The 14422-nt window shown below is 51.0% G+C and overlaps 1 protein-coding gene across 5 annotated transcripts in view; it reads left to right on the forward strand.

Moving 5' to 3' along the window:
* Positions 1–9748, forward strand: part of MAVS (mitochondrial antiviral signaling protein) — a 41167-nt gene extending 31419 nt beyond the window's left edge. For 2 of the 5 annotated variants that reach the window (XM_061207880.1, XM_061207881.1), the window contains 6 exons: positions 1726–1896; positions 2834–3008; positions 4313–4485; positions 5210–5366; positions 7269–7780; positions 8666–9748. In XM_061207880.1, the coding sequence (XP_061063863.1) occupies positions 1780–1896; positions 2834–3008; positions 4313–4485; positions 5210–5366; positions 7269–7780; positions 8666–9115 (1584 nt within the window). In that variant the 5' untranslated portion in view covers positions 1726–1779 and the 3' untranslated portion in view covers positions 9116–9748. Of the gene's footprint in view, positions 1–1705; positions 1897–2833; positions 3009–4312; positions 4486–5209; positions 5367–7268; positions 7781–8665 lie in introns of those variants that run through there. The other 3 variants (XM_061207879.1, XM_061207878.1, XM_061207877.1) reach the window with 3 other exon arrangements.
* Positions 9749–14422: the final 4674 nt, after the last annotated feature.

Here is a 14422-nt window from a genome sequence, read left to right on the forward strand (position 1 = left end):
CTCCAGTGGCTCCCTGTTTCACTCCAAATAAAACCCAAAGTCCCTTCCTATAATGCCCTACATTAGTGGCCCTTCCCAACCTCCTTGACTTGAACTCTGCTCCTCCCCCTAGCTTTCTAAACCTGGACAACTCCAATCTACTTTCTATTCTTCAAACATGCCAAGCTTGTTCCACCTTAGGACTTCTCACTTGCTGTGCCCTCTGCCCAAAACACTGATCTTCTTACATTCGAGTTCAGCTCAAATGTCAGTTCAGAAAAGCTTCCCTCCCCATCCCAGTTCAAGCAGCATGCCCTTCTTCAGGGGCTCTGTCTCACCATCTGCTTTATTTTCTCTGTAACCTTTATTACTGTCTGGAATTCTTATTTATGTATATGTTTTCTGATTTGTTATCTGTCCCATTCCAGTGGAATGTAAATTGGATGGTGGCAGAGATCTTGTCTGTCTTATTCCCTGCAGCTCTCTCCCATGAGAAAGGCAAATAAGAAACAAGCAAACAAACAGATCTATAATTGAAAATTGTGTTAAGTGCTACATAAGCAACCTGTGGCAATTGATTGTATTGGGGGTACTTTTAAATTTCAGGCTTATAAGGCTGAACTACTGTATTGTCAAAACAACCTCTCTGAGCCATTTTAGGGGTGAGGACAAGCCTGGAAAAGGCTGATAACTTGCCTGGAGTCACACCCAGAAGTGGAACTCAGCCTCCTACTGAAAAAATATGTATGTAGGGCTTCTCTGGTGGTGCAGTGGTTAAGAATCTGCCTGCCAATGTAGGGGACACGGGTTCGAGCCCTGTTCCGGAAAGATCCCACATGCCGCGCAGCAACTAAGCCTATGCACCACAACTACTGAGCCTGAGCTCTGGAGCCTGCGAGCCACAACTACTGAACCCACGTGCTACAACTACTGAAGCCCATGCGCCTAGAGCCCGTGATCTGCAACAAGAGAAGCCACCACAATGAGAAGCCTGTGCACCTCAATGAAGAGTAGCTCCCGCTCGCTGCAACTAGAGAAAGCCCGTGTGCAGCAACGAAGACCCAACACAGCCAAAAATAAATAAAATAAATAAATTTTTAAAAAATTAAAAAAAATGTGTGTAGCAAGCTTTAATGTAATGGTGGGCCTGCAGTCATGTTCTGGGAAGAACCTGATCCCAGATCCTGAAGACCTCAGTTCTTTGCTCTTCTGCTCACTAGCAAGTCCCCTTAATTCCTTGGTACTTCATTTTCTTCACGGTAAGAATAGGATAGATCCTATTATTATGTTGGGTGCCTTCTCCTCTTCCCCATCCTCTCCCTCCTACCCCTCATCCTCCCTCCCTTTTCTCCTCCTCCTCCTCCCTCTCCTCCCCTTCCCCCTCAGTGTACTCCAAAGGAGCAGCACTTCTAGGTGGTGCCTTTTGCTATCAGAAGCTAGGGGCACATTCAGACCTGGGGATGATGGGGCAGGAGCCAGAGCTCTCCCCAACACTGACCAACCTGCAGGGCAGAAATGGGCCCTAGGTCTTCTAGATCTGATTTTTTTTTTTTTCACCAATTTGTTTTTAGGCAAATTCATTGAGGGCCTCTGAGACTTAGGCAGTAAAATAGGATGATTAAAGAAAAAAGCAAAAATTCCAAAGAGTTGAAAAAGAAAGAGAGAATTGCCTTTTGTCCAACTCCACTCCCAACTCTGTTGCCATGTGTGGTCTGTTTTCTTCCAGTCTTTTTTCCTCTCTCTCAGTCCATCCACCCTTCATAGGCCAGCGCCCTCTGCAACTTCAGAACCGGGACAGCGATGACGTTTGCTGAGGACAAGACTTATCAGTATATCCGCAACCATCACGGCAATTTTTGCAATATTCATGTTCTGGAGATTCTGCCTTACCTGTCCTGCCTCACAACAAGTGACCAGGTGAGCCAGGGCGTGACAACCAGGCATGGACTGGGGGCAGGGCTGTGGAATTCAGAGCTTCTCCCAAGCCAGGACCAACTCCTTCCTTCTCTGTTGTCTGTATCTTGCTTCCCATCCTTGACAGTTTTCTAACTTTCAGAATGAAGTGTGGCTCAGGGTGTCCTTTCCAACCTCACTGAGCTCCCTCTTGTGTCGTTTTGGTATAGTGCTCCAAAATATGGCACTGAGATTTCTGGGCTTGGGACCCCTCACCCACTTTCATCGGAACCTTCTTTTTCTTTATCTCTTTTGTCCTTGTTCCTGTTTAGTTTCAATTGCAGTCTCCTAGTCATGGGACCCATCCTGGCAGGGAGCTTGTGGCTCAACTTTGAGAGTCTTTGGGAGCCAGACTGTGCTAGCTCCCTCAGCACTTGCTGTGGGCCCCTAGTGAAGTGAGCCTGGCCCCTCCCAGTTTTAGCTGTCCCCACATTGAACCCCGTGGCCTCCCTCTGCTTCCTCCATGCAGATACCGGTGGTGTGTGAGTTTGTGGCTGGTAGGGTTTGGTTCCTCCCTCTTGTATTTTGGTGTTTGTGGGAATACCTTGCCATTTAGTTCTGCAGTAATGTTTTCTGTGGGTTTTTGTTTCTGCTATCTGGTTGCTTGTTTGTATGTGCTCAGCCTCAGTTTCCTCATCAGTAGAGTAAGGGTAATAATAGCATTAAATAAGATAATTCACACAAAGCCCTGAGCAGAGAGCCTGGGACACAGTAAGGCCTATTTCCTGGGCCTTTAAACTTGGGCTCAAACTCTGGCCTTGTCCTGGGCTCTGACTCAGTTTCAGATGGTTGCTTCCATCTTGTAGCTTTCTAGGTACCTCCATCTGCAGCTGTCCCCTCCAGAGTGGGAGGGGGTCAGGGCTACCAGGCTTGAGCTTGGTGGCGGGGCTGTGTCTTTCAGGACCGACTGCGGGCCTCCTATGAGCGCTGGGGGAACCAGGGCACTCTCTGGGACCTCTTCAACAGCCTTCGGCGGAGGAACGGCTGGGTGCCTTCCTTCATTGGGGCACTGAGGGCCTGTGAACTGTCTAGTCTCGCTGATGAAGTGGACCGAGTCTACCAGAGCAACCTGCTACGTGAGCCTCCCACCTTGGCCCTTCTTCTGGAACTCCTATCTGATTCCCTGGCCTCCACTCTCCCTCTCCTCTCACCCCATACCTACTGTCTTCATCTCTCACCCTCCCTCCCATCACTCCTGGGCAGTGGACAAACCTGAGTGTAGATCCCTGCTTTGCCACTTATTAATCTTTACTAACCCTTTGGCCAAGCCCCTTCATTCCCTAAGTCTCAGTCTTCTTTGTAAAATGGGGCTAATGGCAACATTTACCTTGTAGGGCTGCAGTGGATACCATGGGATGATGGCATGTTGAGTGCTTAGCTGGGGCTGGGCACCTTCCATGCGCTCAGCAAATGGAGCCTCCTCTAATTTTTGTGGCTGTGACGTTTGCCTCCCACGCTTTTCTCATTTCCTCCCGTCTACTCTCCCTCAGTTCGCCTTTCCTCTCTCTGCTCATCTCTTCTCTCCCCCTCCCTTCACTGTCTCTTCTTTCTTCCTCATGGGCTCCTTCCTTCCTTTCCCCTCATCTCTTCCCCTCCCACTGGTTTCCCCTAGAGCCTCCTTAGCTGCCTCCCACCCCGCCAGCTGCCCAGTTATCCCTCAAAGCCCTCTCAATGCTCCCTGCCAGGCCAAGTACTCAGAGGGGGTCTGCTGAGGCCAGGGTCTCAGGGGCTGAGGCAGGAAGAAAATTCACACCAGCCCTATATATATTTCAGACTAGAGACAATTCCTGAGACACTGCTCAGATTTACAGCCTTAAAATATCCCCTTGTTTGCCTTTCTTTCTTTTCCTCCCCCTCCCTTCCTCCCTCCCCTCCTTCCTTTCTAACTCATCTCTTCATTTGTGGAGATTACCAGTGATTCCCCCAGATGAAAACAGCTGTGGTAGGGCCAGGCGTGGATGGTGGGGGCAAAGGGGAGGGGCTGAGGAGGAAGCTTTAGGTCAGGGGTCAGTTAGTGGTGAAAGCCACCCACGAGGAGGAGAAGAAAGCCACTGTGTCCCAGAATGCCTGGGGACAGAGAAGTGGTGACTGCTGACACAGTCTGGGTGGTGAGAGGCCTGCGAGGTGCCCCCAGCACTCTCCCTTCCCCCACTGCTCCTCCTACCTCTCCTTGTCCTCTCCATCTCCACTCTCCCTCCGATACCTGCCTCCTGCTTCGTGAAGCTGGTCTCCTCTGAGGAGTACTGCCCACGTCAGGATAGAGCTTGATGCTGTGGGGGACTGATAGCCATGGACTTGGAGTTCTAGGAGCACCCAGGCCTCTCTTGTCACTGAGAGCACCCCAATTCCTCCTTGACATCACGATATCTTTGTCCTTCAGGGAATCCGAACCACCCCCCATCCCCACTGGAGCGGCCATCAGTTTCTGCTGGGGTTCCAGGGCCCTCCACACCTGCTGTGGCCCCCAGCATCCCCTGCAATGGCTACAGAGAGGACGAGCCAAGTTACCCTATGCCTGTCCAGGACACCCAGCCACCAGAGTCCTTGGGAGAGGTGCGTCCTCACGATCTACCTTGAGCCTCCTGCTTTTGTGTTCCTGTCTGCCCACTTCTGCTCACCCAGCCTTCTGGCAGTCCCCCACATATCATGCCTAATCTCTGCTCAGAACCCCAGGGCTCCCCCAATGTGGATCTTCCCCAGCTCCCAGACTGCCAACCAGGTCTTCACTATGTGGCAGCCCCCACCCCTCTGTCATCAGCCAGCTGTGAGGTCATAATTCTGAGGTCTTTGCAGTGGTCCATGTGAGATGTTGAGCTGGGTCAAGGGATCAGGGGATGACCAGATGAGGGAGAGTGAGGGAGCAGGAGGTGATGGGGTAAGGGGTGGATGGTTGGAGCTGTAATCATTGCCAGTAAAGTTTGGGGGTTAAGATGACTGATTCTATTGGGATAGGATGAGTGGGCAGTGAGGTGTCCAGGAGACACCACTTGGACTTGAAGCCTAAGAAAGGGGTCTGTGCAGTGGCCCCAAAGATGGGGACCTTTCTTTAGGACCAGACAGATGAATAGGGACCCCCCATGGGATGATTTTCTATGAGGTGGCTTCAAAGTCACCTGCAGATAGAAGTTCTGGCAATGACCAAAGCCGAGGCAAGGGCTTCCTTGGTCCTGTGCTTCATGGCATGGGCTGTGGCCTGTAGGAGCCGTCCCAAGCATAAGCTGCCCTTTGCCAGCTCCTGGGAGAAGCAACTGCCTTATTCATATATTCCTTCGTGCAGAGTTCGAAGAAAGCCCCACAGCCACCCAGCTCTGGGGCTGTCCTCAAGAGGCTGGGTGGCCCCCTGCAGCCCTCGTCTGACATGGTGGCCCTCAGCCCTCTGACCTGCAGTGGACATCAGGAGCAAGACACAGAACTGGGCACTACCCACACAGCAGGTATGCATGGACTCTCGAGTTATAGGGCCTTTCTGACCTCCCGGTGAGGGTAAGGGTTAGAGTTGCCCCTCTGGTTTTCTTGGACAGGAGGCAAAGGTGGTATTCCCCAGGGAAATGAGTTCACCCCAGGGAACAACCCAGTTCCTCAGAGGGCATATTGGTTAGTATTTGCTTGGTAACATACAATCCCAAAATTTAGTAGCTCAAAATACGACTATTTACTTAGCTCATGATTGTGTGGGTCAGCAATTTGGGCTGGCTCAGATGGGCTGAATTCCCTCTTATATACACATACTCAGTGTACACATAAGCTGTTTACGGCTGTTGGCTGGGGCACCTCAGTTCTCTTCTATGAGTCTCTTACCTTCTAGCAGTCAAGCCCATTTCATATACCTGAGCAGAGTTCTGAGAGAGGGAGAGAGGGCTTCTGGGGCATAGGCTCAAAACTGGCACAGTTTTCCTCCTGCCTCTTTCTGTGGGACAAAGCAAGTTACAAGGCCAGCCCAGCATCAAGGAGTAGAAAGATAGACTCCATCCCTACATGAGAGGACTGACAAGGTCACATTGCAGAGGGCGCGGATACAGGTAGAAGTGAATTAGGGCCATGCCTGCACTATACCAAAGGGACTATGTAGGGATCTGCCAGGACCTGGAGGACAGTGCAAGAAGAGTACAGGGCTGGGCCAGCTGTTGTCAGGGAGCACTGCCCTACCCTAAAGGGGTCTCTAGCTCCCAGTGAATCACTAAAACTTTTCAGCCCCCAGAAGAAGTATGTTCTTCATCAGCCAAGGGCCTGGACCCTCACATCAGACATCTCAGGAATATAGTGCTATCTACTCTGATCTCTCAGGCTGGCATCTCTGCACCACTATTTCCCAAACTGTGTTCCACATGACAGTGATGCCCAGCCAGCCCGCAGTGCCCATGGAACAGCCACAAGACACAGGAGCTCAGAGAAGCCACCTTAGTGTCCCATGCTCCTGTCACACCAAACTCTAACCCAAGTATCCTTTTGCACTTTGCATTGTCAGCTTGCTGTGGAACATCTTTTCAAGAAATGCTGCTGTGGACCAGGGAGGCAGAGGGCACTTTGATTTCAGTATGAATATGGACATAGGTCCCATGAGATTCTGTGGTGTTAGCTTTGGGACGGGGGGTGGTGGACATCAGAATCACTCCCGACCTTTGTCAGCTGTAGGGCCAGGCATGTGTGTTCTCAAGAGTTCCATGGTGAATCCTTATGTAGCTGCCTTTATGGACCATCACCACCTACACCCTCCTGCTTCCCCCAGTTCAGACTCTCCTCCCAGGGGTGGCTTTGTCCCTGTACCCCCAAGCCCTTGGGCCTTCTAGAAGATCTGCACACACTGGGGGCTGACAGGGCCTCTGGTGCCACATGACTGGTGTGAGCTCTTCTAAGCAGAGCCTTCCTGCTCCTCTTGCCCTGGCCTAGGATTGTTCCTGCTGAGAGGAAAGATGGCAGTGGGAGAAACATCCAGGATTCCACTTGTCTAAGGAGAGGATGGAAGAGGCAGACACAAGAGGAAAGGGGGGTGTCCTAGGCAGGAGAAGAAAAAGCAGAGAGGAAAATTAATAATGATTTTCAAGCTCCTAGACCCTGTTAAAGGGAGGGATCATTTTGCTCTTGTGAGAGAACACGTCAAGGACTGAGGAGGGACAGGACCAAGGATTTATCTGCAACCATTGGGCCTTCAGCCCTGGGAACCAAAGAGACTGTGGAGACTCCTCCATGGGTAGGAGGTTGGGAGGCTTGGATGCAATAGGGATGGTGTGAGCTGGGGCAGAGAGACCCTTCTCCAGCCCTCTGATCCCAAGGCCACTGTGATTTTAGGATAACACTCCTGTGGGTTTGTGTTTCTCATTTTGTTTTGCCACCTGCAGGCGTGGTCTCCAGTTTCACATCATCCTATGGGCCTGTGTCTCCGACTGTCTCCTTCCAGCCCTTGGTCCGTTCTACCCCCAGGGCAAGCCGCTTTCCTGGATGCCCAGTGTCAGCTCCATCTATTGGCACCTCCTTCTCCACTGGCTTGGCCTCTGCAGGAGGTGCTGGTGACCAGGCTGAAGATACCATCTGCTCCAGCGGGGCAGGGGTGCCCACCAACTCTTTGACTGCCAGCACAGTGCCCTCCAAGGTGCCCACCAACTCAGCATTTGGCAGCACAGTGCCTTCCAAGTTGTCCACCAGCTTGAAGCCCCCTGGTGCAATGCCCACTAATGTGCTCACCAGTCTAGCACCATCCAAATTGCCCATCAACTCAGTGCGTTCTGGCATGGTGCCAGCCAAAGTGCCTACTGGCTTGGTGCCTGACCACAGGAAACATATGTGCACGGTGCCCAGAAAGCTGCCTGCCAACACAGGGCCCACCATCAGGAACAGCAACAGACTCGTGGAGGTGAGTCCTCGCCCCTCCTAGCAGTGATCCAGGCCTCTTCCTTGGACCCTTTCCAGTCTCCATTCTGTCTCCAGCCTAGGCTGGTCCAGGGCTTCTTCTGAGGGCATAGGGACAGCTGAGACCTAGCCTCATCCAGACCTAACACCATGTCCTTTAGAGTAATAATAATCATTAGAGCTCTTAAGTATGAATGCTTCAGGAGGGTCAGGCTTGCTGGGCCACCTCCACTGGTCACATGCATTAACCCATTTAGAGCTCACAGCTCCCTTTTAAGCTCATCAATATTCTTTTGCAGGTGAGGAAACATTGAGGGGTAGAGCAGGGTAGCCTGTTTGCCTCGATGCCTTGCTCTTCACCACTGGGATATCTGGCCTGCCCCACCATGACCAGGGTTTTACAAACTGCAGTCCCAGCCCATCCATCTCTGACCCTAGCAGCCTCCACAGTTGCCTGCTCGGAGCCTGCATGTCTAACCCTACTGCTGCTGTATGTCTGGAAGAACCAAGTCCATGGGGCCCCTTGGGTGCATGGCCCAGCCTCTGACCCTGTGGCGGCTTCATGGCCATCAAGCCCAGGCATAATGTCAAAGTAGATGGGGCCACACATGACCAAGTGCTCCCTGGGGTGGGAGTGAGCTCACAGGCAGGCCAGTGAGTAGAGCTTTCAGCCCTGGAGGAGTTCACCACTGATGCTCCTGCAGGGCTTTAGTCCCCTCCTCCCCCACTGTCCTCCTGCACCATCAGTGAGTTGAGTCCCCAAGAGAGGGTTGCCTCACAGCACTATGGGCTGGGAACTGAGGGGTTGGCCTGTTCTGGGAATGGGGCCACCCAACCTGGCTTGTCCCCCACCATCCTCAGTCCCTCCAGTCCCTCCTTTCTTTCCCAGGAGACTCCAGCATCTCCAGGGCCCACAGGTACTGCCACTGGAGGCACCTCGCCATGGCCAGATAGCAGCTCTGACTGCTGGGGCTCAGAGCTGGAGCTGAGCAAGCCTGGCAGGCTGGTATCCAGAATGGACAGCCAACCGTTCTCGGGCTGCTCCGCAGACCTCGCCATCAGCCACAGTAACTCCCTGGGCGTGGGGCCTGACAACGCTCCGGAGGAGAACGAGTACGAGTCGGAGGACACCATTAGGATCCACGGGGGCCCCAGTACCCCCATCCTGGGGGACAGCCCTGGGACACACACCACCCCAGGATTCCGGGAGGAGGAAGAGTTGGAGGAGTTGCTGGTGGTCAGGACCTTGCCCTGGGCTCCGTGGCTCGGGGTGGCTGTGGCTGGGGTGCTCCTAGCTGCACTCCTGGCCACACTGCACCGGCGGCGTCTACTCCAGTGAAACTCCTGGGCCCTCCCTATCACGCATCTGCTCCCTTTCCCATGGTACATCTGCCTGAGCCACTGAGTTGAGCTGTCCCACCATCCTTGACCCTATCTCGGGGCTGGCAGAAGCTGGGTCAGAGGCGAGGCAGCATTTCCGTCCCAGCTTGTGCCCTTGGTGGCTCCCCCACCATCCTTGGCTTTCTGGGCCCTGGGCTGCCCTGAGTGCTCCAGACCTCGCCCCCCTGGCCATCTGGTTGTTGCCCTTATCCTCTGGAGGAGGTGCCCCCGTCTAGGCCTTATCCCTCTTTACCCAAGTGCAAGGATCAGGAGGTGCTGCTGGAGACCGCAGGGGGTCAGAAACATCCCCCATCCTGCCCTGGTCCCTGGCAGCCAATGGGGGGGGTAGGGGACCTCATAGAACATCACTCCAGACCCCAGTGGCCTAGCCTCAGGCTATTGCCCCAGGAGCAGTGGAGTGGCCCATCTTCAAGGACTTAGTCCCCTGCCTCTCTGGTTCCCCTCCCTGCCACACAAGGTTGGGGAGGAGGTCTGGAGATTCCCATGGACCCCTGGGAAGCCTGATCAGGTGCTAGGCCTGAGGACCTCCTAAGTGCCCCTCTCCAGCCTTCTCATCCTGGTCTCTGTTCTCTTCAGCTCCGTATGGGGGTTGGAGAGGGAGCACGTGCAGGGCAGAGCTCAGGCCAAGGTTTGGATTTCAGCTCCACCCCTTTTTGGGCTGTGTGGCCTTGGCAGATAATCAGCCTTCTCTGGTCTTGCTTACTCATGTGGACTGTGAGGATCATGGCTCATCCTTCACTGGGTTCTCCTGAGATTGAAGCATACACGTCTTTGTCAAGTGCCTGGTCCAGAGCAGGTGGCCACTAAATGCTTCTCTCACCTCTCCCTGCCCAGCCTGGTAGAGATGAGGGCATGAGAGGCAGAGTGCCCAGTGGGTAAGCGTGCACTGCTGCAGTGTAGGATGGCCTAAGCCTGCATCCCATCTTACTAACTCTGTGCTCTTGGGCAAGCAGTTAACCTCTCTGTGCCTCAGTTTTCTCATCTGTAAAATGGGGATGAATAGTAAAATTTTATGTATAGATATACATGTCCTAGTGTTGTGAGGATTAAATGAATTTATCTATATAAATCTTAGAATGGTTCCTGACATTTCATTTACTAGGGGTGGATACATGTTGTTATTATCTCTATTCAAATGTGGAGGGACTGGAGCACTTGGCCATGCCTTTAGAAACAGACCCAAACCCTACTGCCTATGCCCCTTTTATATTTGTCCCTTACTTTATTCCATGCATTGGGGAATTGTTGGGGAGTGAGGAGGGAGGCATGTCCACTGGGGCACCTGTGCAGGGTGGGGGCTAGGGTGCCCCCCAGCAGACAGACGGATTGAGGGATATCCTTGTGGGTTCTTTCCCAGCAGCCATTGCTGGACAAGGGCCAGGCACAGGAGCCTCAGGAGCTACCTTCATTTCTGGGCTCTGCAAGGGACAGGAACTAGAGCCCTGGGGAGACATAAGGGGTAGGGCTCACTGTGGCCCACCCCCAAACTGTCAGTCTGCAGGGTCCTGCATCCTGCTTTGGCTGCTACAGCCTTTCTTTACGCTGCCCTCGGGGACTTCAGCAACCTAATGACCTCTACTTCTACCTCTGAGCTTCTCTTCAACCCTCTCTCCAAATGCAACCACCTGTACTCTGAAGCCAGGAGTCGTCCCTACCCAAGCTGTCTGCAACCACACCCCATCACCCTTGCTCTTAACCCTCTGTGCTCCTTCCTCCCTCCCAGGTACCCAGGTCAGTGAACAGTTCATGAACAGGTACTGGTTTTAATGTGTTACCCTCCCAAGGTAGCTTTGGAAAAAAGTATCTCAAGAAAGCAGTTTGTAGACCCAAAGAATGCTACTTAAATGGTAGAATTTCAAGCACAGTGACCAGCCATGTGGGAGATACCTTTGGGTAAGGTGTGTAGGAAACATTTAGGGACCATCTTGGCACTTTTCAAATTATGCTGCTCAGAAGCCCTGACTTGGCCTGCACTGAACAGCATTCCTATTTTGGCTGTTGTCAATAAAATGCCAACTTCAAGCAGGATTGGGAATTGGCCTGTGGCCAGGAGAGGGCTTGGGGTAGTTGATAAGAGAGATGGGGAAGCACCCTTCACCTCGGGGTAAAGGCTGGGGTGGGGCCAGAGGGCCCAGTGCCATCCTAAGCGCTTAAGGGCAGACTCAGCAGTAGCCAAGGTACCTGCATATAAATCCCTCTCCATCTTTTCTCTCTCCTGTTGAAACATTTCCTTCAAAGCCCAAGAGCTACCACTGCTTCTCTTTCCCTGGGAAACACCTGCCGATTCTGCTTGATGACCCACTGAAGCCAGACTAATACCACACTCTCACCTTGTTTCCCTGGTTGGATGTGCTCAGATTTAATTCATTTGGGGGAATTTCTAGTCAAAGATCAGCAAGATGCCCTTTACTCTTTCAGGCCGTGGATTATTCATAGCTTCTTTTAAGAAACTTTTTTTTTTTTTTTTTATGGAAAGCTTTTAAGCACACACAGAAGTACAGAAACTAGAATAATTACCTCTCCCCTCCACGTGCCCATTACACACCTTCAATAATTATGGACTCATGGACAGTCTTGTTCATCCCTGCCTGATTCCCCCTTTTCTGTACAGGTTCTTTTTGTAAGTCAGAAAGTGAAGAGTTCAGAAAGTCAAGGGAAAGACTTGGGACAGGAGGATTTTGTGGCAAAGGCCCTCTTTTTCCTTCCAAGGCATTCCCCTCTTGGTTTCTTGGCCTCAGTGGGTGACATCCCTCTTGAACCAGTTCAAAGCGTGAGTAGCACTGGTTCCCTGTCTTAGGAGAGAACCAGAGAAGGTTCCTTCACTGACAAGCTCCTTGGAAGTATCTGGCTACTGCTTCTGTCCCAGAGAGGTGATGATTGACAGGTGTGTCCAGTGGCAGTTTGCCCCATTGCACGAGGGGTCTCCTTTAGGCTCTGACAAAGCCCTTCCAGCAGGCAGAATTCCCATTCTTGGCCAGATTCAAACTTCACAGCATGTGTCCTGCTCTTATAGGAGTCTCCTAGAAATGAAGTCATTCAAGCCTTGAGGTCCCTTGCTTTCTACCAATGCACTATCGTGAAGCTGATGGCCAAGGAACACCTCTGCCCCCACCTTCAGGGAGAGTAGTGTTCAGGGTCCCTGGGCTAGTCTGTGCTGGAAGTGATAACTCTTTATGGATGAAAATCACATGCTCCCCTTTCTGCTCTTTTCCATGTAGCCCAGGGCCATGAAGTTCACACTTGGTGCAGGGCATGGTCACTCAGCATTCCTCATCCCTGCTGCTGCTGCTGTTAATAACAGCAATAATAAAAAGCGCTACCACTTACCCCATACCTTGTTGCATACCAGGTTCTGGGCTAGGTGCCTTACATGTATTAACTTGTTTAATCCTCACAATGACCCTACGAAAGGGGTACAAGTATGACCCAATTTACAGCTGATCTGCAAGACTGGGAGGGAAGAAGGACCAGAGGGGACAATGCAAGGGAAGACTCTGGCCCGTGGGCCCCAGAGTTGGATGTTCTCCATGCCCATGACCCACAGCTGATCAGGTGTCTGGAGCCTGGGACCCCATTTAAAGTGAGATTTCACACCATCACATCTCTGCCCAGTGTGCCAAGATCTGCCACCTGCTATAATAGTGGAATGATGTGCAATATATAATTAATATAGTCTCAGGGATGTTGTGACAATATGAATATAATCATCTTGTGTGTGCCCAGGCTCAATGGCCTGAGGCTGCATGAGGTGAGGCAGCTGGAGGTCAGTTTGGTGTAGCAGATATTGTTTGTTAAAGGATTCCCCTGTGCCAGGTCTAAGGTCTAAAATGAGTAAGACACCTGCATACTCTCCAGTGGTCGGGAATGACAAAGTATGGTGGAGACATATAGGCTTTCATGTAATTTTTTTCACGTATTTATACAACAGATATTTATTTTGCTCCTACTGAGTGCAGAGTATGGGGACAGGCCTTGGAGAGACACAATAATAATGCAAAGAGCCCACCTTAAGTGCCCCCTTCTATCACCCACTGTCTCCAATATAATTGTGAGTGGTCTAAAGGAGTGTCTAAAAGCAAGGGCAGGGGTGGGGGGGAGGAGAGAAAAGTGTTGTTTTGATCAGTCATGTACTATTAACAATTATAACAATGAAATTCAGGAAAACAGTAAAACTTAGAGCCTCTAGGGAACAAGAAAAATATTAAGTATAAATTTACAAAGACACCTATCAGAACAGCTAAAATGAAAGTGTCGGACGAGATCAAATGTTGATGGAAATATAGAGCAACTGAAACTCTCAAACTTTAGGGGTAATGTAAGTTAGTAAAACCCTGTTGGAAAATAGGCAGTATCTACTAAAGCTGAACACATGCATAACCTATGACCCAGCAATTCCACTCCTGGGTATGTACGTGACAGAAACAAGAGCTCATGTCTACCAAGATATGTGCAAGAATATTTCTAACTGCACTGTTCAAAATAGCCCCAAACTGGAATCAACCCAAAGGTCTATCCATAGTTGAATGGATAGAACGGATATATATATATATATATATATATATATATATATATATAAAAGTTGGGGTAAAGTCATACAGTAGGATACTAGTGCACAACAATGAATACTAATGAAAATATTGCTACACTCAATGTGGATATATCGCACAGACATGATGTTGAGAAAAAGAAGTCAGTACACACACAAAAATGCTGACTGTGTGATTCCATTCATACAAAAATACAGAAATAAGCAAAACTGATCTATGGCATTGAAAGTCGGCATGGTTACCTTTGATTTGGGTGTTGGTTTCATGAGTACGTTCAGTTTGTGTCCAGAATCGCTTTAGAGATATGGAGATAAACCAAGGTCATCCAAATGAGAACAAACATAGGCTGTTCATTCTGAGCTTGTAAGAGCAGCCACTGTCACTTGCATTTGGCCGGGAGGGTATCAAAGGCAGGCAGGGACTGGGAAAACACTGTGGTGAATAAAAGCAAGGGAAGGCTTCAGATGTGCTGTGATTGGAGGTTGTTTGCCTGGGACACTGGAGGCTGGCTAACTAGAAGAGGGGCACCTTATGTTATTGGTTGGGGAACATATTTGACTTTCTCTGGTTGGTCCTGAGATGGAAGAGAGGGAAGAGGTGGTTGGGGATTGGGAAGAAGCTGGCACACATTAACCAAGACCTGATCATTCTGGATGACTGTTGCAGAGGTTGTGGTTTGGTTTTCCAGGCTGGTTACT

Source organism: Eubalaena glacialis, chromosome 13, assembly GCF_028564815.1.
Source record: "Eubalaena glacialis isolate mEubGla1 chromosome 13, mEubGla1.1.hap2.+ XY, whole genome shotgun sequence".
Classification (NCBI taxonomy): domain Eukaryota; kingdom Metazoa; phylum Chordata; class Mammalia; order Artiodactyla; family Balaenidae; genus Eubalaena; species Eubalaena glacialis.